At 38.0% G+C, this 26,986-nt stretch overlaps 2 protein-coding genes across 3 annotated transcripts; both read left to right on the forward strand.

Annotated features, from left to right (window-relative positions):
- Positions 1–1,622: 1,622 nt before the first annotated feature.
- On the forward strand, positions 1,623–13,663 carry rab11fip5b (RAB11 family interacting protein 5b (class I)). Of its 2 annotated transcripts, XM_060885351.1 has the most exons (6): positions 1,623–2,226; positions 4,627–5,132; positions 5,424–5,988; positions 7,061–9,355; positions 10,396–10,528; positions 11,507–13,663. In XM_060885351.1, exons 1-6 carry the CDS (start codon positions 1,853–1,855, stop codon positions 11,765–11,767), a joined length of 4,134 nt encoding a protein of 1,377 aa, XP_060741334.1. In that variant the 5' UTR covers positions 1,623–1,852; the 3' UTR covers positions 11,768–13,663. The 2 variants fall into 2 exon arrangements, with proteins under 2 accessions (XP_060741334.1, XP_060741335.1); XM_060885352.1 differs by lacking the exon at positions 7,061–9,355.
- Positions 13,664–14,539: 876 nt separating this feature from the next.
- sfxn5b (sideroflexin 5b) lies at positions 14,540–26,941 on the forward strand. The gene is made up of 14 exons (XM_060886007.1): positions 14,540–14,728; positions 18,517–18,585; positions 18,727–18,804; positions 19,768–19,794; positions 20,273–20,327; positions 21,638–21,663; positions 21,807–21,860; positions 23,206–23,262; positions 23,615–23,680; positions 23,856–23,946; positions 24,279–24,394; positions 24,628–24,713; positions 25,458–25,575; positions 25,744–26,941. The coding sequence occupies exons 1-14, from the start codon at positions 14,672–14,674 to the stop codon at positions 25,819–25,821; spliced, it is 978 nt and encodes a 325-aa protein (XP_060741990.1). The 5' UTR covers positions 14,540–14,671; the 3' UTR covers positions 25,822–26,941.
- The last annotated feature ends 45 nt before the right edge of the window (positions 26,942–26,986 follow it).

The raw sequence follows: 26,986 nt of genomic DNA on the forward strand, positions 1-26,986 counted from the left end.
CTGTGTGTATCTGTGGGTCTATGGCTCTTTTCATGCACAATTTGTATTTATTGTCCTCTAGCCTGTCATCCTAGTCAGTTTCTCATCACAGGATTACAAATACTATTGGCCAAAGGTTTATGGGGTTTTTTTTTGGTCATAGCCTATAAATAACATTGTTGTAAGCAATGCTACTGTCGGTAATTCAACACACAACACGATACAATCACTATAACTCAAAAGAAAACCAGAAAACACAAAAGATCTGACAAAACAAATTCAGAACCACACCACCACAATATTAGCTCAATACAAAAAAAAAAGCAAATTCAACAATGCCACTTTTAGGGATGCGACATAAAAATGTTTTCTATAAAAGGAAAAGCTTCTTTAGAGAAGACAAACTACGGCACTAAGTCATCTAGCTGTACTGATGGCAACCCCTCAACAGGATGTACACAGTTTAGCAACAAGATTTTTAAGATAAATACATTTCTTTTGGACTTGTTTAATAAAGTGTAATAGTAACAACAACAAACAGTTTTTTTGTGTTTTGTGTTCATTTTTGTTCATTTTGGGGTGGGAAACACCAACAAAATTGTGGACAAAAGTTGTATAAATTTTACAGGAACGTTCCTGGAACGTTGTCACATGGCCATAAAGGAAGATGATGTTATGAAGTGGTCCATGTGTTGCTTGAAACTTTAGATATTTAGGTATTCCTATGTTTCTGCATAAATATGGTCCAAAACATCATCACAGTTTCACACAAGTTCTAAAATCAGCCAAAGTGAACTCAATCAAACAAACGAGCCAAAAATATTATACATTTTATTTAAATTTTTGAGGAAAAATGATCCAGCATGACACATCTGTGTTACTTTTATCATGTGAAAGTTTTCTATCAATATCTGTTGTGACCCTTTGAGCAGCAATAACTTTGGTGGGTCAGGTGTGGATGAGATAAGCACAAGGCACATTAATGACCCAAATATTAACTACATACTCTAAATATCAGAGGACATTTTGCTTTCGTTCTGGGAGAAATAAGATCGATTGCTGTGTTTTAGAGCCACTGCGCAATCACCTGAATCCCTACACAGTTCGTCATAGGGCTGTACATTTAGGGTGTGTTCTGTAGCCTAATCAACGTGTTATTGTTATAACTCAGCTGTTCAGGCATTTCAGAATCAGAATCAGGTTTATTACCAGGTCCTGTAGGGTGTAGAGCAGCCTGTGTTTATGCTATTAGTAAAATGTAGCTTAATCTGACTAAAGAAGAACCTTTTGTTTCATATATAAATATATTAAATAAATAAATAAATAAATAAATAAATAAATAAATAAATGTTCATCCGTCCAGTGTATTTTGTGTGTGTGTGTGTGTGTGTGTGTATGTGTGTGTGTGTGAGTGTGTGTGTGTGAGTGTGTGTGTGTGTGTTCGCTTTAAATTAGACCAAATTTACTGACGATATACTAGATGGAATCCTAAAAAAATCTGCCGCCTTTCTCTTTAAATCTACAGAGTACTGCTTTGGTAGGCCTTTGTGTGTGTGTGTGTGTGTGTGTGTGTGTGTGTGTGTGTGTGTGTGTGTGTGTGTGTGTGTGTGTGTGTGTGTGTGTGTGTGTGTGTGTGTGAGGGCGGGTCGGATCGAGCTCCTGTCAAAACACAGCGATTTTCGGATGATGCAAAAAGCAGCGTTAAGTTTTTTTTGCTGTTCTTGTGAACATGGGCTCGTTCCTGCTGGTTTAACTTGACGCGGCGGTCTGCTGTTGTCTCTGGCTGGAGAAAGATAATGCAGAGCTTTTGCAGACACGTATAACTGCGGGAAAGTGTATTAGCGGTTTAAGGACATCCTCTAGTTTTTGGGCCATGCCTCTGATCAGCCTGGACGATGAGGATCAGAGATGGGTCCCAACCCACGTCAACGTAACGGTCATTCGGGCCAGGGCGCTGCGGACCAAGGGCAAGCAGGGCAGCCGCTATGTGTACACGGTTATGCAGTTGGGGAAGCTGAAGTACACCACGGGACTGGCAGAGAAATCGACCGAGCCCGAGTGGAATGAGGAGTGTTCACTGGAGCTGCAGCCCGGCCTGCTGGAGTACGCGGGGGCGCATCCCCACGGCAGCGGGGATCTGATCCTCACCGTCATGCTCAGAGTGCTCATAGGACTCGACTTGTTTCTCGGCGAGGCCGTGGTGCCTCTGGACAAACTGTTTCAGAGTGGGACGTGTCCTAGGAACGAGTAAGTTGCGCAATAACTCACAAATGCTTCCCAAATACCTCCACAGACCTGACGCCTTTACTATGGCACCTAATGTTTTCGATTTTAAAGAGGCAGCCCATATTTAGACCTAAGAAAAACATGCATGTATGAATCAGGTGCAGATTTCTCAAAGTGAAAGCTTGCTCTAATTGTATACTCACTCATAAATGATTCCCACATGACAACTGCAGTAAAGACCACAGTCACAGACACTGTTTATGTTGCAGCAGTTGCTCTCTGCATATTTACACATGGGTGGTACAGCTGCCACTTCACAAATAAGACTTGTCACCCCAAACTTTACCCTCAAATCACATTTAAATAATAGTTTCTAGCAGATGAAGTGCGATGTTTCAGGAAACACTGCAATGATTATGTACATATCCATCCTGTAAATTAATGCTGTCATGCTCCTGCTACCTTTGCTATTTCTTTCCATTACTCATTACTAAGGTACTAAAGCAAGAAGAAAATCTTGCACATGTAAAACATTTTCTAGCTTTGTTTTTGCACTTGGTTGAATGGGTCTGTACACGTACAGTATGCTACAGCTAGACAGACAGTTATGAGGAAAGGAGGGTGAAAAAACTGTAACAACTGTCAAAGGATGATTTTCACAGACAGATAAGGTGTGGAATGGGCAGAGTAGAAGCACAGTTCAGACAAAATCGAGTGAATGTCAGACATCTGTGTGCTGGCGCAGTGCCGGCCTCAGCAGGGGCTGTGCCAGTGTGTTCTGGGAACATTACAGCATCAAGAAATCACTAAACATGCACCTGCATGTTCCCATGCATAGCAGCACAAATACCCTGAATCTGGTATCTTAAATCATTACATCAGTACATCAGTACTAAATCAGTACATTTGAATATGCAGTTCTAGCAGGCATTCTGATATTGCCATATTTTCAGCATATTCATTCTCTTCTCAGTCAGGATGACTGAGCTTTATTTTTGGAAAGACAAGGAAGTCTATGGCACTGAGGCCTCTTAGCTAAAGCCTCTTGTCTAGATACACTTCCACCCTGACCAGCATAACCGGTAACTGAACATGAATGAATAATGAATGAAAGTAAGAATTAAAATTTTTTATTACAGTTTTTTGGAAAATAAGCACATACATAACATTATTAGTTACAGTACAGGTAGTTGTCCACATTTGCCTGTCTGACCTCTTCAAAGTTATGATATATTTATTTCTGTTGTATCCGTCTTGTACCCCTTTAGCTATTGTGAAATTGTCTGCTGTGTTTACAAGGAAAAGTCCAGAACACAGAGTGTTGGTTCCTCTGGTTGTCAGAGCCTGCATTGTTTTTGACTTGTCAGAGTCACGTGCAGGGACACAAGGGGAAGATCCAACCCTTCCCACAGTATCCTGTCAGCAGACAGTGGTGTAAGAGGGCAGAAACAAAGCAAACATCTGGCTTTAATTTTGTTTAGAGCAGTACCCACCCCTCTGTTTCTCTTTCTCTAACTCACTCTCTTTCTCGTCATTTTTGTTGGCCTCTGCACGTGTCTGATTTGTGCTCCTTTGAGGAGCTCTGTGTGAGACTGGAAGTGGAGGAAATACTTGGAACACTGCTCCTGTTTAAAACAAAGGCACATTGGTGTATAAACCCAATGTGTCAGAGGCATTTCACCTCTTTCTGGGCAGAGCTATGATTTATGCTTGGCTCCTATAAGAGTTTTTCTGCTTCTGTTACTTTAGGCCAGTATTTTACTTGGCACTATATGTTATCTCCTAGGTAGCAGGGCAGAGTCTAACACACACTGGCCAGCAGGTTTCACTACTGAGGTGTAAAATGTTTCAGCAATTCTACAGATCATATTTTACACTGTGACGATGCATCGAGACATCATACAAATGTAGAACAGCTCTGTTGGCTTCTCTTTAAAAACGTTTTTAAAAACGTTATCATGGTTGTTATCATAAGCTGTGTTTTCAATTGTGTATATACTAAGAAGTATTTACTGTGTACTAATCTAAAAGATCTAGAAGGCTTGTACTTTTTTTTATAACTTAAGCCAAGAAAACAGGAAGTCAGGGAAGTAACCAAAAACCGTTGAGGTCACTATGACTCAGAGGTCCTGTGTGGTTGGTGATGGAAGAACTTATCAGAATGATAGCCATCTCTGCAGTACAATCAATTAGCCATTAATTGTAAAGGTCAGACAGAAGCCAGACATCTTGCTGGGATTTTACTAAATACCAACTTAAAGTTGGTATTTAACTCTCAGGTTATGAGAAACAAGATCCTATGAATTGATTAAACCAAGATTGAACTCTTTGTTATGAGCACACAAAGTAAAGATATATGAATACTGTACACTACTTGCAGATTGTGTCCTGAAGTGTGTGTGTTCTGTGTCTGTGGTATAGGTGGCTAAAGTTGCACTCTAAATCTGGGAGGAAGGAGAAGGAGCGAGGTGAACTGCAGCTTACCATCCAGTTTACTCGCAATAATATGACAGCTAGCATGTATGATCTGACCGTCCAGGACAAGCCTCGCTCAGCCTTTGGCAAGCTGAAAGACCGTGTCACAGGCAAGAAAAAAGGAGATGTGGAGTCTTCCTCAGCTATCCTCCCTGGCCGCTATGCTGCTCTGTCAAGCTCAACAAGTCAGGCGTTCCAAGAGGACGGTGGGGCAGGGAACCCAGTACAAGATGAGTGTACTGACGAAGGCAAGAGCAAGGTGAAGGGCTTCTTTCTGAAGGGGAAGTTGCGGAAGAACTCAGACACACGCTCCTGTTCCTCGTTGGCTTCAGAAAGCAGTATGGCATCGTCAGCAGGGGATCCTTTTGTTCCCATAGAGCTATGCAGCACACCTGTCTACAGCAGCAGAGTGGTGGAGCCTTTCCGCACTGACCCAGATGGGGGAGTAAAGGGTAGGAGACCGGGGGAACATATGTGAACGGAGTGCTGTTCATTTGGGTAGCAACATGCTTTATTACTGTAGGTGCAGTGGGGCAGCACCAAGTAGTCTAATCCAATCAATCACTAAAGCAAGTTAAAGATACATATGTATAGATTTGGAATTTATGTAGGTAGAAAAAAATGTTAGTCCATGACTACAGCTTTATTTCATCATATTTCAAGCTTGGTGAAGTCAGTACCTTGTTTCAGCTCACCCTCTGTTGATTCTTCCTGTCTTGTTTTTTCTCGGTCTGTCCACACAGTGTTTACGGCTCCTAAAGTGATGACCCACAAGCGTGCACACAGTGACGAGGCCAGTAAGATCACAGTTGCCGCACGTCAAAATATGGCTGTAGAGAGTGTAAAAGGCCAGAACACGCTGCTTTCCAAGTCCACCCTCTGCATCAATGGCAGCCATGTTTACTCTGAACCCATCTACTCCAAAGGACCCGGGAGTCTGCCAATCAAGAGAACGCTACTAGAGAAATGCTCTCCTTTATCACGCTCATTGCAGAATCTTACTCGCCGCAATGAAGACACCCAGAGGCGCAGCTCCATTGATAAGAGCAAAAAGGACCTTGAGGGAGATGTTGAGGGTTCCTCAGCCCTGGCTATGGGAGTCCCCAACTCAGATGGGAAGCTGGTGCATGCCACTGCCCCTCTGGTGATGGCTTCTTCCACCTCAGATGTTGCAGATAAAGGGAAGAAGCTGAGGAAGACTTTGTTCTCTAGTGGGAGGAGTGACTCTCTCCCAGCCAAACCAGAGCAGGGTCAGGAGGGACGTCTGCGTGGTTGGTTCGGTTCCGCTGACACCCAAAACAAGCCAAGGTGACTGCGCTTAAGCACTTAAGTTACACTGAATCCAAAAATACAAACTACCTGACCTTTTCAATGTTGTCTCTAAATCTCTGTTCTCTATGAGTATTTATACATGTTTACAGTTAATGGTCTCGAAAACGGTATCTGCATTTTTCAGGCTCAGTGGAATATACTGGAACTGTTATGTTTTATCTTTTAAACATGTTTACCATGTATCAATCATCAAGTGTTACAAGCCTGCTAACATTTTCAGTTATGTATTTTTTGCAGAAGAAAGCATCCGTTATGGACAATGCTTTGCACTTTATTATACATGTGGAATGTCTTTGCATGCACACAGCTTTACCAATTGCTGTGTATTATCAATTGCTTGGTTCGTTTTCACCCGATTTTCACTTGATTTTATGTTGCTAAGTACTTTTTTTTGTGTGTGAAATAGCATGTTCTATGGAGACTGGACACATTTTACTGTAATAGATTACAGATAGATTACACTTCCATTTCACTTGAAGCAATTATTTATTTTAGGGTGTCAGGTTTCTCCACTATTTTCTCAGCATTTTCAGAATCAGAATCAGAATCAGATTTATTGGAATTATTTAAGTGTGTTGATACACACAAGGAATTTGGTTCTGGCAATTTGTGACTCTCAAAGGTACAGACATAAATAACACTATACTATACAAGAAAACAATGCAGACGATGAGATAGACAGAATGAGTATAAAATATGAATATAGAACGAATAAAATATATAAAATATGAATATAGAATATGAGCGATCAGTTATGTACATTCTGAATGTAACAGGAATGGACATTTTAATGTTTTAATGCTGATTTTTTTAGTACTAATTTATTTGTTAAAAGAAAATCATGTCAAGTCTAATGCCTCAATATACCAAAAAATAAGTAGTCAACTCCATGAACCAGTCAAAAACTTTAGCCTTTAACATATGTTTCACTTATGTCAAGAGGTTTTTGTATCTAACAAAGAATTTTTTTTAAATCCCTTTAGCAACAGTTATGGCCCTAATACACATTGATTTGACTAAGAGGACTACTTGTGCCTTCCCTCCACAGGCTGGGAGTTCCTCCTAAAGTAGAAAGCAGCCCAGAAACATCCGCTTCCCTCTCTCCCTGCCACTCCACTCAATCACCACGCTCTCTTCCCCTAGTTTCTGCTACTAGCAACATGTCATCATTTCCTGTTGGTTCTGACTCTAATCCATTCTCCCATCCCTCACCTCCACCAGCCTCCATCTCCCCTACCAATCCTTTCCTAACACGACTGCAAAGGAACCCCTTTTTTGAGGAGCTCATAGCAGAAGAAGCTTTGAAATCTCCTCCTGCGATTTCCGATTGCCACAACTCTCCATTCAACCATTACCCAGCATTTCCTGGGAGGAGTGGGCTTCCAAGTACTGTTCGTGATATCACACCAAACAAAATGTTCTCTATAAAGAGAGAGAGGCCACGGAGTGTAGCTAAGCAGAGGTCCCTCCCTGCCTTAACACCAGAGACTACCACTGTGAACTCTAATAATGCAATGCAAGCAAGCCGTCCTTTATCTGAGAGTATGGGGGAATGGGATGAATTTGAAGCTTTGGCCACTAGCCGTCTTAAATCGCCAGTTGGAACTCCCACTCGACCGCTCTCAGCCACAATCTCTTCTTCTCCTTCTAACACTTATCCAGTTGAATACTGTAGTACTGAACCAAAAATGCGGAATATAGTTGATGAAAGAACCTCCAAGGACTATAATCTACCTGTTTTAGCATCACGAAGGCCAATGAGGACCCCAGTGCCCTTTCAGGAGAGGTGCTCAGACAGCTGGCTAGACCGGGCACAGGAGCTTGCAGTCCAAAAAGAAGCCTGTGTGCTTTTCCAAACAGATTTAGCTTCAATACGACACCGAGAGAGGCACAGAGATGCAAACAACAAAGTTTCCCATTTAGGTAAAGATTTGCACTGTGCTACTCTGGAGCAGAATCTGAACATTTATCCAACTTCACATACTGTACAAATGACCAGAGATGAAAATCTGAACACTTTAGAAAATGAACAAGAGAAATTTCTGACTGAGACAGGCCTAAAGTATTCACAATTTGGGTATGAACGCACACAACAAAACTCCCAGAATTCTGCAAGTGATCACACTGTGCCCAGTACGCCATTTTGCCTCTCAGACTGTGATACAACTGTGAGTGAATCAATGTGCAGTGACTTTCAGGTCCAGATAAATCCTGAATCCTCCTCCGCACCAAAGCCCATTACTGATGAACAAATTAAAAGCATCATCACTACTGAAGACATCACTAATCAAGATTCCAATAATAATAATACAAATGACACTTCTCAGTTTGCTTTTATTGATTGTGACAGCTCTCATTCAGATTTGAACCAGACTACGTTTGGAATGATAAACAAAGGCAGTAACAAGGCATCACCCCAGTGCCCAGTTGCTGCAGATTTTGATCCATCTGCGATTTTGTCAGTATGTGGGTTCTCCTCAGTGCCTCCTCAAGATTTATTAAACCGAATGGCAGAGCTAGAACATTTTTCCCCAAAGGAAACTCCAGATACTGTTGTTGTTGCAAGTGGATTGTCCGACAATAACCATTATGAGACATGTGACATACCATGTGACAACTTAGAACAACACAGCATCCAGCCACATTCAAATATTACAGTAAGAGTTGAATCTGAGGATTCCAATTACAAAGATAGCTCTGTAAGTCCACAAACAATTCCCCAGCGAGACAGGAATGACGGAAATATGACGGCACTGTTTAAACCTGAGGCAACAGAGGACAACGCAGGCTTCAGTACACCACATGAAGTTGGATGCTGTTTGATTTATGACAAGATTAAGACTAAAAAAGATGAAGTCATGCCAGAAGCGAATAGTTTGAATGTTACTGTTTCAGAGAACCACAAGATCAGTGAATCACCTTTGACTCTCACAGATGGCATCAGTTTTGAGGACTTGCATGCTCGAGTAGCACCGAGAGGCTCACAAAGCCCTTCCAAAACTGAAGTTAGATCAGCACGCATTAGAACACATTCCACTACAAGTTCCCCCAAGTCTGACCCCAACGCAAATCTACCAACAGCAAGCTCTAACATTAGTTTAACCAAACCTTCACTATCTGTGCCTAAGAGTCCATCCCCTTCTTTCTTCCATCCTAATGTCACTTCTGACCCCAGCCTATCCTTGCTTATGCATTACCCAACCACAAAGCCTGGTCTGGGAAGCACTCTGACCGAGGCCTCGAACACCACCTCCACACCTCAGCTACAGGCTACTGCAAAGCACACACTTACCCCAGAGGAGGCAGAGCCAGCTAGCAGTCGCCCTCCCGCTGAGGAGAGCAGGTGAGACCTCAGAGGGTGTATTCACTTCTCCCCTCCTCCCTCACCTGAGACACACACACCATTCAGACACCCAGGTTCAAGAGCACCTGATTACATACATTTCTTTATATGTGTATAGACCAGCCAGCAGTTAGCTTCTGATTCTTTGACATCTCTTCCTAATTTGGTCTTTTCTATTTTCTATTCTTTGTCCATCTCCTGCTACAATGCTATGTTCAACTTTGCTCATGCGATTCTTTACTTTGCTGGTCTTTTCTTTTGGTTTGCTTTGTTTCTCGCGTTTTGTTTTTGCTTCTTATTATTCGTGCATCTGGTTCACGGCAGCATAAAGGATTTAGAGGTGATTTAAGTTCAATTTGAGTTAAATTTGAGACTTTGAGTTGAGCATGAACTGTTAACTGAAATGCTGAAATTTTCTAGGTGCTTTTCACTATTAGAGTGTTTAAATGGCTAAAGTGCTGTGAAAGTAGGGATTCCAAATGTGGAACAGTCAACTTGCATGTTAACAAGATTACAATCATACTAACTATATTTCATTTATGGATGTATTAGACTAGTGTCAGTTTTATGCTAGATTACGAATATCAGACCTCTAAGTGTAGAGAGACACCTGATATTGTGATGTATGGATATTTTCACAGTAATAGAGCCTGCTTTCACACGCTTCTGTTGCACAGTTATATGAAATGTCTCAGTCATGATAGAAGTGTAGTGTCAGGTGAGGATGCCTTATTTATCTTGAAGTTGTTTTTGTTGTGAGACTGACCAGATTGGCCAGAATACGCACAATGAACGAAGATGCATGGGTATTTTACAGAAACTGTGCTCTTACAGTATTACGCGATGTCATTGAAGCTTTCCTAAAATCTCTCTCTGACATTTTTTTATTCTCTTTTTCTCTCTCAGCATGTTACGACTGAAATCTAACATAAATCCACTCACTGTTACTGCTGATATTTTGCGTAGCTTGTTTAAACTGATACTAAAACTATATAGGTGTTATGGTGTTTGATTTCTTCTTATTATTGCTGTTTGCCCAGCCCACATCCAGTGAAGCCTCTGACCAGCACAGCAGTGCCGGGAGAGAAGAAATCAGTGCTGGAGAAACTGCGCTCGTCCATCCACCCTGGGCGCTCCACACAGCAGAACATGGCTGAGCCGGAGAAACCACCGGTAGTGCATGCATTTAAAAAACCTCATACCCCAGGGACTAACTCGTAACATTAGTAACATAAGAATAGAAAAATTCAAGATATAAAAAGACAGACAGTTCCTTCTGACAACTTTGTACAGGAATCTTTCTATATCAAGGTTTTAGGTTACATGCTAATATTGTATAATTTTTTAATATTAACCAGCATTACATTTGTAATTTAATCTATGGATACATGTAAAAACTATTCTAAATATGAGAAACCATGTTTATGATCCACGTTTATTTCAGACACTATGAAGTCTGTATGAAAGTGAAGTCACAGAGACTCACAGATAATTAAGTCTTTTGTTGAGGTCAAAATGAAGTTTTCGATTGCTTTGAATGAATTGCTTTCGATTGTACATATGGAAGTACAAATTTTGCCACCCAGAATAAACCTTTTTTGAACTGCTGTTGCATTATAGGTCTCAGATCAGTGTATCTTTCTCTTAGATGAGCTCAGAGACACCAACTGGTTAGTGTCAATCTGATTGACAAGGGAGTGAGAGAACGAAATCCCTACTGCATGACCAGTTTTACTCCAAGCAACAGGAGTGTGTGTGCGCTAAATAAAATATATAGCTGACACTCTATAGCGTACTATTTGTATTCACGCTCATACTCCTACTCACTCAGGAGGATCCCCAGGCATGAGAAATGGGTTTGTATGTCTTCCTGTTTTCTGAAAACGTAGACAAATTCAAGGTTTGTTATTTCAAATGTTATTTTCCATTTCTGCTGCCCAAAGTCAATGTGACCTGTGGACATTACATCCATTATCAAGTAGCAAACAGAACACATGGGTAGAAAGTATATTTTGGTGAGTTGTTTTACTGTAGGCACTAGCCAGACAGACTGATAACAGTACCAGTACTCATGCTACAATAAGTCCTTGTTTTGTCTCACACATGGCTGTCCTCTTTGTGAATATTTGTTTATTTCTTTGTCTGGAGCAGGTGTGGATGTCAGAGGCCCACACTCACTACCAGACTCTGAGTAACATGGAGCTGATTGCTCTACTGCTGCAACAGGAGATGGATGCAGAAAGACAGAGGGCAGAGTCAGAGCTCCAGGCTACACTGTTAGAGAAGCGTGAGGCTGAGGTGAAGAAGCTAAAAGTCCAGGTGCGGGATCTGGAGGACTACATCGATAAGCTGCTGGTGCAGATCATGGAGCAAACACCCACCTTGCTGCAAATTCGTGCCCGGCCAAAATAGTGTGAGCTTCACCTGTGTGAACTACAGCTGACATTTTGGACACATCTGCAATCCTCAAAACAGTCACAATACTCTCCTGTCCACCAAGATACAGTCAAGCTTTGCAAACAGCATTTTGGACAATACAGGGCCATTATTCAACCAGTGGGCTTTTATTTCATTTACTAGAATGTTGCCTATGTAGGTTTTGGTGCATTGAGGATCTCCTTGATTTAAAAAACATTGAGAATGTGTGTAGTGAAAATATACCTCCAAAATTCAAATAGTTTCAATTTGAATATATGACAAGATTCTTTTGTCAAAACAAAGAAATTGTCAGGAAAATATACCGCAAATAAACACTGCCTATAGAGAAGTACTATTTATTGCTCTTGTACACAAGCACTCAAGGATCATTCATTTGTTGGTTATAAAGGCTTAACTGAACAAAACATTAAGGGCAGACATGTACACTATATGGCCAAATGTTAATGGACATCTAACAATTACATGCATTTGTGCTTTTTCAACATGTTAAAAAACCTTCAACCCTGTTATAAAATCTCCACTTTTCTCTGAAGCATTTTCACTAGATTTTGATGAATGGATTTGCCCATTCAGACACAAGAGTGTTTGTGAGAGCGACGGTACAGATATGAAGAGAAATAATAAAGCTACAGCATAGACAATCAACAACAGCTGTGTGCTTCCAACAGTTTGTGGCAAGGTCCACATATAGGAGTGATGTCAGGTGTCCACAAATACTTATCCATATAGTGAATTTCTGTGATTTATCTTTGTGATCCTTAAGCTTTTATGAATTTCAGATCCCTACCAATGTTTCCTTGTGTAGTATCCAGTGTGCTTGCATGCTATGACTGACATGACAGCAGACATGCGTTTTTTTAATTCTGTTATCTTCCTGCTTGAATGGATTTTGAACAATCCAGGATTATTTTTTAGTGAATCGTTCATTTATGTGCTTCCAAGTATTCAAATTAATGAGATATTCTCAGGTTGGTCATCCAATTACAGAAGGTTAGATATACAAATGTGAATTCTTTTCTGACCATCCAATAAATTTTGGATGCAAAATTTCCATTCTGTGTATGTCTGTAAATATTGCTACATAATACACAGTATTATGCAGTGACTTGCTGCCTAATTCCAGCTTCTTCCATAATATCTTGAACAAATGAAAGCATGTTTATCGTCGCAATTGTGCACTTAAAACAGAAAAGCACCTACATGTAAGCTATGCAATAATATCGGCTAGGCATCACACAGTAGTTGTTCATCCTGTTGTTATATATCCCCATAGCTGCTTGCTGTAAAACTAGCTAGATTTGCAAACATGTAAAGTAAAATAACCATTAAGTAACCACAGGAGTTTAATTTCAGATTCTTAAAGAATTTAATGGTGACGGCTTTTTTTTTTTAAAAGACTCCTTTAGTATCTCAGAAATTCATTGAATATTATTTTGACACAAAGACATTCATGGTTTTTATTTTATATACAGTAACACTGCATCAATATGTCTGTTAGATGTCTTAATGTTCATTTACATTTCCCCAAAGCTTTTGTCAAGACAATATGTTTTCAGATGCAGTCAGTTTACCTGTATTGAAGGCTGAAGTTTTACTGTTATGGGAAGATTTGTTGAGTAAATAGTTTTATACTAAGTTTATCAGTAAACATTTTCAGTTGCTTTTCTGTTGCTGTTGATTGAGAGAATGTTAAAGAGGTAACGTTACGGTAATGTTATGAGCACTGTGAGAGTTCATTCTCGATTTGACATGTCTACAAATTATTTTGTTATATAGCTTTTTCCAAAACATTCCCATTTGTGTTTTACCGAGTCTTATTTATTATATGTGGTTTCATTAAAAAAAAAATAATAAAGTTGTTAAAATGTGGGATTGCACTGTTTAATGAATGGAAAAATACTTTAATGATGAAAATATACGACAAATTGCAAATCAAACACTGCATATAAAGAAGTACTATTTATTGCTTTTATACACAAGCACTCAGGGATCATATATTTCTTTCTAACTGTTTGGAAAGGAAAGAAAGGTGCTTAAAAAATCATGTGAAATTGCACTTTCTGATGAAGGCATATGAACTGATCAGTATTCCCATATTAAGAATAATGCACATGTCCAAGTTGATAATTGAACATAGTCATTATTTCCTAAGGGCTGATGAAGTTACTTATCTAGTTTGATTCGTTTCCATTTGAAACTTCACTGTCCATGAATCAGCACTAGAGTGCACCAAAGCTCACTTCCATTATAAATCTCTAACACACATAGTGCACTTGAGCCAGCTGGTGGTAAACACCTCCACTGTAATTTATAATATAAAGATAACTATTGTAAACGTATCTACATTTTACTGGTTTTATCAAGTATAAGGACATTTTAGTTACAGGTATATAAACTTTATGGCCAAACGTTTGTATATGTATGTTCTTGCCCAGCAGTTGTCTAGGATGTCATAGCCATTAACTGTGAGATTGAATGACAGTGAGTAATATAAATCACTTCCACTGGAAACAGAAGAGCAAAACCATTTTCTAAGGGTCCTTTAAGGGTTATTTGAATAATTACATTTTCTGAACTTCTAATAAGATTTGCTTGGAATTCTTTCTAATATTAAAACACTGGTTTTTATTTCTTACTTGGGGTTTAGACTACTTTGCATTATTTAGTGTATGGAGATCAGTGGGAACGCAGCCACTCCCTCCGCGCGCGTTTGGAGAAATCCTGGCCCCTTTGGTTGCGCGCAGGAGTTAACCACAGGAAACTACAGTTCCCGTGTAGCTTTGCGGTTGATTGCTTCATTACTTTCTTGAGTCTTCTTTAAAAAAACCCGTCTCCGGAGCCTTGCCCTTTACTTCCCGCTTGCTCTCGACTGCAGGAATGAGCGAGGTTGCAGTTTATCCTGCGTTTCAGCTCGGACAGCCGCGGTATGATCAGGTAGGACAACAGCGTCTGTGAAGTGTCTCCGTTCTCCTAACAGCAAACTGAAGCTTTGTGTGTCAGCCTCGATGGCTGGTCATGAAAAACAAAATCTTTGTCTGTATCTCTCCATCATCATTATCATCTTCATCCTGGCACCAGAATTCCATTAAAAGTTGATGCTCTCCTCTTCTATAGAAAAGCCGGGTTTTCTTGACAATTTAGCGAATTCGCAGCAGGAAATGTTGTTGATCTGATGTCAGATCAGCAGTGTTTGGCTTGCATTCCCAGATAAAACATACTTTGTCTTTACTTATTTATGCGACTAGTTGCCAGTCGCGTTTTTTCCCTTCTTTTTATTTTTTATTTTAAATGAAGTCGCACCAGTTGCAAGTGCGGTCTTGTGATCACTTCCCCCAAGTTCACGATAATGTTCACTCTGCGTTATCTGCTTCAGTTTTTACCCCTGCATGATCTCCATAGAAAGGGGAAATTGCTCCCCTTCCTGTTTTATGAAATCTGGGTCACATCAGTGAGAAGAATGCAAAGTAACGGCTTGTCTTCAGTTGTCCGTCTTTTACAAGCGCCCTTCATCATTAGAGCTTCGCTACGGTCAAATGAATGGGTTTATATATAAAACCGGGGATTCTCCATGGCAACGCCATGGTCATCTCTCTCTAACAGGGACACTCTGCTAGCGCCTGACAAGGGCCATGTGCATCTAGGTCTTCATTTCTCACTATCATCCATTCGTATATGCAGTCTACATGACATCCAGTGTATTTGGATTAGCTGAGGTTTGCCAAAGGCTTCTTTCTGAAACGCACTGGGAGTAGTGCAGCATATCTAGTGCAGACTTTGGAGCCTTTAAAAGCAGGGCAAAGGGTGAAATGTGCAATAAACCTGTCTCCATAGCCGTCCCTTTTTATTTGTTCTTGGATTGCTTTGGGAGTACAGTGCAGTGTTCCTGGTGGTTAGAAAATTTGCTATAGATGGTGTAGCTTTTTCCTTAGAGTTAAAAACCTTTCATTCCTGTCTTCAGACCTCTTCAGATGATTATCTTAAACACATGGATGTGCACTGTGCAGTGTAGTGATATATATAAAGGGTTCATTGCTTTTCAGTTACAAATACCAAACACTGCCTTCTTTAAAATAAATGAGTCTAGTGGAGTAGCCAGTATGTAAGGTTATTAATGCATTCAGGGTAAATGTAATGAGATTCAGCTGAGTGCACTAGATTTCAAGGTGGATGCCTTTTTATTCCTTACCAGCATCCAGGATGCACATTATGCAATGAGAGAGCAGTGTAATGGTTTTGCTGTGTGGTAGCAGTGTTTATTACATATTATATTGTTTGTAAAAAGTGATTTGTTTTAAATATGGCACAAATTCCTGCCCATACATGCCCGTGGTTTCCCTTGCTGCTGTTTATAGATAGATTGAGGGCAGCTGAAGGATACAGTAGGGTTTTTTTCTGTTCTTGCACGGCTCAAGCTAGCTGCATCTCTGTGATCTGTGAGGGGTATTCTCCAGAGAGCAGAAGCACATGCATTATTAACAAGTGTCTTCTCCCACAGACTTCCGCACACATACCAAAGGAAAAAACATTGCCTACTAACAGCATTAGTGGGGAAAGCAGTGAGCTTGGCATATTTTTTGTCTTTCTAGATGCAAAAAAATAATGAAAGTAAAAAAATCGTACAGCGTCAATATGCTGAGAGCTGTATTTTCATTTATTTTTTTGTGCAACGAAAGGGAAATAGCATAGATTCAGCAAACTGAAACTGGTAGTCTCACTGTGTGCTTGCCAAATAAACCCTTGGCATGTCCTGCCACAGGGCCCCTAAAACAGTAGGCATGAAAAAAGGAAAAGAATAAGGCGATAGCAGCAGTCACCAAGCTAGACTAATACTCAAGACTCAAACACCGTCACTGAGCTGATTAAATGTTTTCTACATGTTTTCTTCCGAATGAAGACTCAAGAATGCAGACATCTACTCAGATCAGTGATTCAGTATGAAGGCTAGACAAACATTTCAGCTTGGATCATCATCTTCAGTATGTTGTCATTTCAATCACTGTTCTCTTCTAGAGGCTACAAGATACCACACAATATATTTAAACAGCATCGGATACTTGGTGTTTTTAATACAGATAAGATGGAGTTTACTGGAATTAAGGCAGGTGGAGTGGGGTAATTTATCCTTTCCTTTTTTATTATTATTTTCTTTGGTTAAAGCTTACAATTATATGTTAAATAATGCAATGCTCAGATATTATGCTAGAATTACTTTTAAAAAAATTCAGAAGAGGTTTATGCTGTTTACTGTATGTCACATATACACTACAGCCTTTAAAAAGGAAGTTATTTTAAATGGCTACACACTTCTTATTCTGACTCTGCCTTAAAATATGATCCAGAAAAAATGCTCTCAGACATAGTATAACTCTTCTCACTTGATCTGGAAGATGAGTCGGTTCACAGCCTGATCTTCAAAGTCAAAATAATTTTTCTCATGGAAATGAGCTTAACATTACAGTAAACACCATTTGTCTAATCAAATATTTGTATTTGCATCTTTGCACCAATCACCTACTAAAATTACTTGATTGTGAGATGTGAAGAAAAACCCCTTCACAACAGTTGGCCAGACGAACAAACACCCTCCAGGCAACAATCAAAAGAGTATTTTCACCCGATACAGGGGGTTTTACCATAGTGTGTGAACAAAGACTAAAAAAGATTAGTTTGGAGTTTGCCAAATACATTATAAAAGCCTGTACAGTTCTGTAACAACATCCTATTCACAGCTGAATCAAGGACCAACTTGTAATAGAATGATGGGAAGAGAATAATATGAAGTTGCTACTGATTCAAATTCAGTCAAATGCTTTAAAACGAATTGAAGATTTTAAAGGCAAAGAAGTGGATGTTCTGCAATGGCCAAGTCAATCATCTGACCTGAATCCAATGGAGCAGCATTTCACTTACTGAAGTCAAAATACTCTTGGGGGTATTTTATCAAGCGCTTTGTCAGTGTCCAAATATTAATGGACCTGACTATATACAGTATCTCCTGTGAAACAATACATAGTGATTGCAAAAACTTTGTTTTTGAAAAAAAAACATGCTATAGTGATTTTAATTTAAGACATTAAAAGAAATGAACCTGCAGAGGCAGCACAAGCTTTAGATTACTTAGTGGGTTGAGTGACAGCAATTTTCAATTACCCATGAGTCACCCCCTCCTCTATCCATCCTGTTTATTATTTCCCCCTTTTATTCCCACCAACCAGTAGGTGTGGGGCCAACTCACAATAACCAGTAGGGTGTGCTTGAAGAAACTGGCACCCCACTAACATAGACTCCATTATATCTTTAGCACAGAACAGTAGTGTTAGATCACAAGACTGTGGGAGCACACAGTGAACCCTGGATTTGAGAAACAGGAGGGGGCTGTAAACCGTCCATGGAGGTGCTCACAAAACTGCACACTATATTTTTATAGCATTATTTTATAGCCTTCTTTTATATATACTCTACATGCATATTCATCACTAGTTAGTACCCAGCATTTATTTTTTATGATGTTTTGCTTCGCTGTTATTGCTATCTGCTGTCTTTTATAGCAGACAGTTTTCATTGCTGTTGTCATGTTGTACTAGAAGAATCAAATAAATCTGCTTTTACAAGCAGGTCAAAATCAGTGCAGCATTAAATGTATGTTCAGTCCTCAGGCTTAGTCCTCAGGCAGGGTTTGCATCAAATCAGCAGCTCTTGATTTGGTTGTTGTTGTCCTGCAGAGCTCCTTCCTCGGCAGGTTCAGACACTTTGCAGACATCATCGACCCCAGAACTCTTTTTGTATCAGAGGTAAAAAGCACTTTCTGGACATATTGAAAATAATAGGCAGTAGTCTGTTTGAATTTGAGGCCATTAAAAGTGTATAAACTCCTCATTACAGCATTTCCAAAGAATTCTGTATTTTTTTGAATTCTGAATTCATCCCTCCAGGCTCACTTAAAGCAATGTGTTGCTCTCCTGGATGATTTTAAACATGGGACTCTTCCACCTGGAACAACGGATCAACAAGTAAGGCAGCAAGAAATCACTATTAAACTCTTCTGACTTTATTGTAACAACATTATAGTACTATGTATGGTATAAGCATATTAAGTAATAGTTCCTGATTCAACAAAATTATAATAATAAATAATAATAATTTTTAATATAATGATAATTATAATTATAATATTGTTACTACTACTGCTACTACTACTACTACTACTATTACTACTACTAATAAAATAACAATAACATCATATTATTAGTAGTAGTATTAATAGTAGTATTATATTTTCTTGGAATTTACCTGTAACTGGCAGATTTATTTATTTTATTTTAAATGGTTTTTATTTAAAAACTATTTATTTTTATTATAATTATATTCTCACTCACTCACTCACTCATCTTCTACCGCTTATCTGAACTACCTCGGGTCACGGGGAGCCTGTGCCTATCTCAGGCATCATCGGGCATCAAGGCAGGATACACCCTGGACGGAGTGCCAACCAATCGAAGGGCACACACACTCTCATTGACTCACGCAATCACACACTACGGACAAGTTTCCAGAGATGCCAATCAACCTACCATGCATGTCTTTGGACCGGGGGAGGAAACCGGAGTACCCGGAGGAAACCCCCGAGGCACGGGGAGAACATGCAAACTCCACACACACAAGGCGGAGGCGGGAATCAAACCCCCAACCCTGGAGGTGTGAGGCGAACGTGCTAACCACTAAGCCACTGTGCCCCCCTTTATAATTATATTATATAATTTTATATATATATATATATATATATATATATATATATATATATATATATATATATATATATATATATATAATTTATATTATATTGTATCATATTTGTTTTAAAGAATTAGCAAAATTCTTGTTGTGGTTAAGACTTTTCACAGTACTATATATAAGAATTTAATCTTTCCCTCTTGACTTTTACTCTTTTATAATGTTTTTGTTCTGTTGTTCAGCTCTGGGATGCTCAGAAGGTGAAACAGGTAATCCTATATGTTCACTGTTCATGTTAATTCAGTCAGTGAGTGAGATCTCTCTTGATTCTGTCTAATAGAAACCTATTTTAGAAACCTATTTCAATTAATATTAGATGAATGTATAATCAGTATCCAGACACACAATTGGATAAATTGAGTATAAAATGTTTTGAAATGTGTTAAAAAGATTGACATTGATAATTTAGATACTATTGAGCATTTAACCCCAGACAAACAGTATTTGTAGTTTGCAGAGATAGCTAGATAACTGGCTTAAGGTTGAAACAACATAAAATAACACAATGTCTACAAAAAGCTGGTCAACATATTAAGTCTTAATTTAGTAAAATTAAGTAATAAATAAAGTCACAATAGCTTTCAGTTCTGGAAGAGGCAGCAATGGGTTAAATGTGACATTGATTGAGAAATATGTTTATCTTCATCTGCTCTACGTGTAACTTGATGAGATTTAATTTCACTGCAGGCTATTATTCATCCTGACACGGGACAGAAAATCTTTATGCCTTTTCGCATGTCAGGTATGATTACATTATTATTATTATTATTATTATTATTATTATTATTATTATTACAAATATAACACAAGTAAAATATTACATCATAGTCATCACTGCATGATTCATCAGCATGTTTCTTTATCATATAAATGCTACATCTACCCAAAACTTTAATTTCTGTGTTCCTAACCATAAATAAATAAGATTAAAATGAGAGCAGTCATGATTTGTTCCACTTATTTCACTCCCTGGCTAGATGTAGCATAGCTGATAACAAGTTGCAAGAACACTGTTGCTAGGCAACTGGGGGATATAAGACCCTCAGCATAAAGTAGCTAATGGCCAAGGCTAAGGTATAAAATATTCTGTAAATTGAAAATATTGATTGAATGTCAGTGTTTTCCTCTGATGTGAAAAATTGAAATGTAATGAAACTTAGCAATGTTACATGCTGTTATAAAATGTCATTTTTGTGCAGAAAAGAAACAGCTCAATAGAGTAAATTAGGAATAACTTTGGTGTCGTTTGTTGAATTTTTGCACAATTTGCTATAGTAAAAAGACAACAATTACTTATTTTTTTTTACTTGTTTAACAGACCTGTAACAAAGAGCTATCATTAAATATCTCTTCATAAATCACATTTCTCATTGTCTGTACCAGCTGAGATTTGAATCTTTTTTTGAATCTATGTTCATGGAAAATATTATAATCAGATTTTATATTTCACTTGAGAATCTATTCCCATACATATAACATATTAACAAATTCACATATATTCATAAATTTCAGATAGATATTCTTAACACAGATTCATTTGAATGGAGATAAAGGACCAATAGGATTTATGCTAAGCTAAAAGCGTCTCGTTTGAATTTCAAGTAGGCTGCTGATATACTCAGCTGAAATAAGGCTGATAGCATAAATATCCATTTTTTTCCTATTAGACATTGCACCCTAAAGCAAAGGAGCTAATGTAGCTCTTAAATCCCCTTTAAATCTTCATCAGAATGTTCACAGCTTTTACAGTCAGGGTAAGAGGTTTATATATTCTAGCTATATAAATGTCCTCATCAGAGCTTTAATCTAAAGTAGCTGCAGGGATGTGGTTCATGTGTACACGGGTTAGAAAGGTAGAAAGACAGCTTGATAGCAGTAAGTATAAATTACTTTAATGATGTTTGTGTGTTGAGGCGGTTATTGTATTTATTGCATTGGTTCAGATAAATGTACAGTTTAAGAAGACTAAAAATGCCCAGGAGTAAAATGATTTTTCATTTGTGTCTCTATTAGTTTTGTTTCTTTTCTACCAAATGTTCTTTTCTTTCTTAGGTTATGTTCCATTTGGAACACCCATAGTAAGTGTTTGCACAATTTTGCTGAAAGTTAATTTAATTATTTTAGTGGTTATAGATTTTTGTGGAAGGTTTAGGTATTTTATTGGATGCACTAAAATGTAAATGAATTTGTAGGATTAATAATGTCTGTATACATCTTGCAGGTAGTTGGACTTCTCCTTCCAAACCAGACTTTGGCATCCACTGTGTTCTGGCAGGTAAACTACATCAACTAGTACTGGTACTAGTAATTAAAGAATTATGTGTCATAAAGTTTTTTAACTCATTTATTACTACTACTGCATTGGTTACTACTATTACTACTACTACTACTACTACTGCTACTACTGCTACTACTACTACATATACTACTATTACTACTGCTACTACTACTACTACATATACTACAACTACATCTACTACATCTACTCCTACTCCTACTACAACATCTACAGTACTACTACTACATATACTACTACTACAACTAATAATTCTACTACTAATTATAATACATATACTATTGCTGTATCTTCTACTACTACTACTACAACTTGTACATCTACTACTACTACATCCTCTACTGCTACTTCTACTGTATCTGTTACTACTATTATGATTACAACTACTACATCTTCCACTGCTACTACTACAACAACTACTACATCTAATACTACATCTCTTACTATTACTGATACATCTACTACTACTGAGACGTTTCATTTGCAATGTGAATTTCTCATATGCAAGCTTGCTTTACAAAGCAGAAACATTACCCAAAAACAATAAACAGATAAATTACTAATGCATATACACAAATTATGCAGACATAAAATATATATTAAGGAGGAAATTAAATTAAACACAATTTTTTATATGAAAAAGCGGAGTTACAAACAGCTATAAACAATTGTTCCCTCACCAGCCTCTATCTTTTTTAACACAAAAAATGCATCTTGTCATGATATTGGAAAACCCAAAAGCACAAAGTCACCCAAAGAAAAATTATGTTCTTACTGACAAAGAGATTCAGATAATTATTAACAGACTGAAGGAGTCTCAAGTGTCAGCATTTAGTAAAGTCAGAAAGTTTTCTGTCAGTGAGAGTTCTTCTATAAAATCTAAATAAATGTCTTCTTACATGATGTTTCACCCTATTAATGATTACATAGTTTGCTTTATTTAATAAATGTATTTAATTTAGTTGATTTATTTGATTTTTAGGTTTTTGTTTATGTGAAGCATTTGCCGTACTTTGCGCTCAGTGAATGAGCTTTAATGTAAACTATAACCTATTAAAGCAAGCACATTAATATCAAACTGTGGTTTTATCTGTACGGTTACAGCTGAAACATTAATCGCCCTTCTGAGTTTAAGAGCTCAAACGCACTGTGGTTTAATCATTGATGACATAATACATCATTAAAGAACATCTTAATAAATGACTGACTGAGACTGCGTTTAGATGTAGCAACGATCTGCCACATTTTTGTATATAATAACTAATAAGAGTATAATAAAAATAAGAAGAAGAACTTTCTAACTATTGTCCTGTCTTCCCCACAGTGGTTAAACCAGAGCCATAACGCTTGTGTAAACTACGCCAACCGCAATGCTACAAAGGTACAATGGCTTAACTCACTTTATTAAGGTCAGTTTCTCAATAATATTTAATGTTCATGCAGAGTGAAGTGCAGTGAAGCAAAGCTTTGTGTCACTTCCGTGTGAATGGGCTTTAGTTGCAGCTTTAGGCAGGACATCTGTTCTGCATCTGCTCCCAGACCCCAGACTGTCAGCACGCCAGGCTGTGTATATTTGTGTGTGTGTGTGTGTGTGTGTGTGTGTGTGTGTGTGTGTGTGTGTGTAGGCTGTGTATATTTGTGTGTGTGTGTGTGTGTGTGTGTTCAGAAGTGTACAGGATAGTCTCCAGATACTTCGGAATGTTAACCTGATACTGAAACGTTTCTCTTTCCAGCCCACACCAACATCCAGATTTATCCAGGGCTACCTGGGAGCTGTAACAAGTGCAGTCTCAATCGCGGTCTGTTTTTTTAATATGACTTCTGTGAAACTTAATATTTTAATGTAAAATAAATGTATTTTAATGTGTATTCTAATACTAAACTTAATAGTGATTTACTGTTATGCGGTGAAGAATGTTGTTCAATTGTTATGTAGTAGTTTTGACACATGAACTCTGCTGGGTTTTGTTTTAGGTTGGTTTGAATGTGCTTATAGAGAAATCCAGGAAATTTAACCCAGCCACCAGACTCATCATACAGAGATTCATTCCTTTTCCTGCTGTAGGTGTGTAATGTGCTTTCCTGATAAAATAAATAACATCCCAATCAAATCATTCAAATCTGGCTGCTGTGTCTAGATGAAATGTCATATTAGTCAAAATTTAGAGGCAGATTTGTGAAACGTCACTTCACTCTCATGATACACCACAAGTTGCATTTGTGCTCTATAACAGACACCAGATTGCTTTTACAGTAGGTCATTTTGTCAGTGCTGTGATTTATCTCTAAAAAAAACCTCAAAAAGCACAACAGGAGTATCAACAGTATGAACGTTGGTTCTTCTTGTTTGCTCAGGAGCACCGATGTTTCCATTACCTTTTTTTTTTTTTTTTACAGCTAGTGCAAATGTGTGCAATGTGGCTCTCATGAGGCACAACGAACTCTCAGAGGGAATTGATGTGTTAGACTCCAATGGGAATGTGGTGGGATCTTCACGGATAGCAGCCAAACATGTGAGTGATTCAGTGACAAATTCCTGTGTACTGTTACAACTGTAATCTGAAGCCTCACCACAAACACATGTATAGGATAATCTGGTCATTTTTTTCTCTAGATCACAGATCTATTTTCAGTGGATTTCTGCTTCCCTTCATTGTTTTATATCTATCTATATAGACTTTCACTGAAAATTTCACTTAAAAAAACATAAGAATTAAGAAGGATCTGGTTATTTTCTTTTCCACAGGCACTGATGGAGACAGCGTTTACACGAGTGGTCCTGCCGCTACCTATATTTGTCCTCCCACCTATCATCATGGCCTTTGTGGAGAAGTATTCAGCTTTTTAATACTACATCTCTGTAGAATGTGCACGTGGTCAGAAGGTGTTAAATAATTTTGTATAGCAGCACCTTGTTTAGTTATTTTCTTATGGAAAAAAAACACTTACTGTTTCTATACAGTTCACATAAATGAAATTTATTGGACTGTCCACAAAAGAATTAGTGTGTAATTGCGACTATAGTGAAGCTTTCTGTAAGAAGACATTTATTTAGCATTTTTTAACGGCGTCACCAGTGACAGAGGAACAATAACTCTACATTTACAGACACAGGAAAGTCTGTGGAAAAATCTATGCTGTATTTTTTGTTTTGTGTACTATTAACTTCATGAGAGGAAACAAAGCCAGACGATGGTGATATTTAAGTGATAACTTGCTTTGCATACTTTCTAGAACAGTAAGCATAAAAAACACACACTATTGAGGTTTATTCCCTACCTATTACAGTTTTACTGTATTTTTAGATTAATAACTATGTCCATTTATTAGAATTAGTAACTTTTTTTGTTTCACTTTTTATGTCTGGATGTACACACATAATTTTGGTCAACTTCGGTTGTGTAAAATGTGCTCTAGAAATAAAATGAGCTTGAAACTTGAAACTTTTAACATTAGCTTAAATGTATGTCACTTTTGATTTTGAATAAACATAAAATTTCAAGTATGTTAGTCCAGCATTTATGTCTCCAGTAAATTTCCCCAGTAATAATTGTCTGGTGTTTCTTTTCCCCACAGACTGCCACTGATGCAGGCCCATCGTCGGCTCATGCTGCCTGTCCACAGCTTGGTGTGCCTGGCCGTGTTCGGTCTCTCTCTGCCTCTCGCCATCAGCCTCTTCCCACAGATGTCTCAGGTAAGATCAGATCCTTCAGCTCTTTGTAACTCTATGTGCATCTTGAATTATTTTGAACTCTAAGTCTAGTAAAGTATTTTTCACAGCTTATCTCAAGTTTTCCCAAATAATAATAGGTGTATTTGGCAGTGAGCTGTTTCCTGCTAATCATATTTTCACACTTCACAGATTGAGGCTTCTCACCTTGAGCCGGAAATTGCCATGGCAACTGATTGCAAGATGCTGACCTATAACAAGGGACTGTGAAGGAAGCAAACACAAAGAGAGACACCAAAAGAGAAAGAGAAGAGGAAGCAGAAGACAATTTTTTCTGTTTAAGCAGCTGGTCAAATCATGGTCTTGTTTCACAGCAGGTGCAGTGTTGTTTAGAAAGGATTATACTGTAGCATAAGAGCAATAAGGGAATCAATTTAACTACATTACCTTAACCTTCAAGCCTTTAAGCTGTATTTAAGTGAATATATGCCAGTATATAGTTTACAATATCCAGTATTTCTAGTATGATGAAGTGCACAGACTTTGCTGCAATTTTGGGAAGACAGTTCTCAAACTAAACAATATTTTTTCTGTAATTTAGCTGGTAAGCATTTTTATTACTTTTACCACATTTAATTAATGGAAGATTAATTATGACACAGCTTTTAATATATTTTTTAATCTGCATCGTGTTCTGGGAGAAAACTTGGACAGGTAATGGAAAGAGTGACACAGTGATTTTTCCTGAAAGTGTCAGTACACTAACGAGTGATTTTTAATCGTAATTTTTGAAGTGTGTGTTCTGTTAGACTTCTCTGTCACACTCAAACTTAACTCTAACCAGGGTATTAACAAAAAGTGAACATTGTGAGCTGGAATTCATGGCAGGGATATTATTCAGAAACATTCTGTATCAAAGGCTAATGTGCAGACAAGATTACTTACAAACTTTTCAACCTGGGTCTTTGCATGGTTTTTTGATGAGACAAATGTGAAATTTCAGCTAACAGCCGTGTTAAATGATCTTAATAGCAACGTTCAAGACCTACATAGGCTTTCTAATTATTCTACATTTATGCAGTTCAGAATCCATTATTTTAGTTTTAATGATATATTCTTTGTGTTAGTTTTCTTTGGGTTACTGTAGCATTGTTACACTCCCTATAACTTTGTAACTGACACATAGTTTGCATCGATATTTCTACTGGTGTCAAAAACATTCCCTTTAAGAGATGTGTGCTTTGAGAAGGCGAGAGTTTCTTAATGTGGTATTTTTTTTTTGTTTATTTGTATGTTTGTTTTTAGCACTTGCTTTAACACTTACAATCAGGTACTTTAATAACAGAATATTGACAAATATATTTAAGGGTCTGCAACCCTGTTGTTTTAAGTGTCTTGTCTTATTTACTTCCCTTCTTTATTTTACTTAATAACA

Source organism: Tachysurus vachellii, chromosome 13, assembly GCF_030014155.1.
Source record: "Tachysurus vachellii isolate PV-2020 chromosome 13, HZAU_Pvac_v1, whole genome shotgun sequence".
Classification (NCBI taxonomy): domain Eukaryota; kingdom Metazoa; phylum Chordata; class Actinopteri; order Siluriformes; family Bagridae; genus Tachysurus; species Tachysurus vachellii.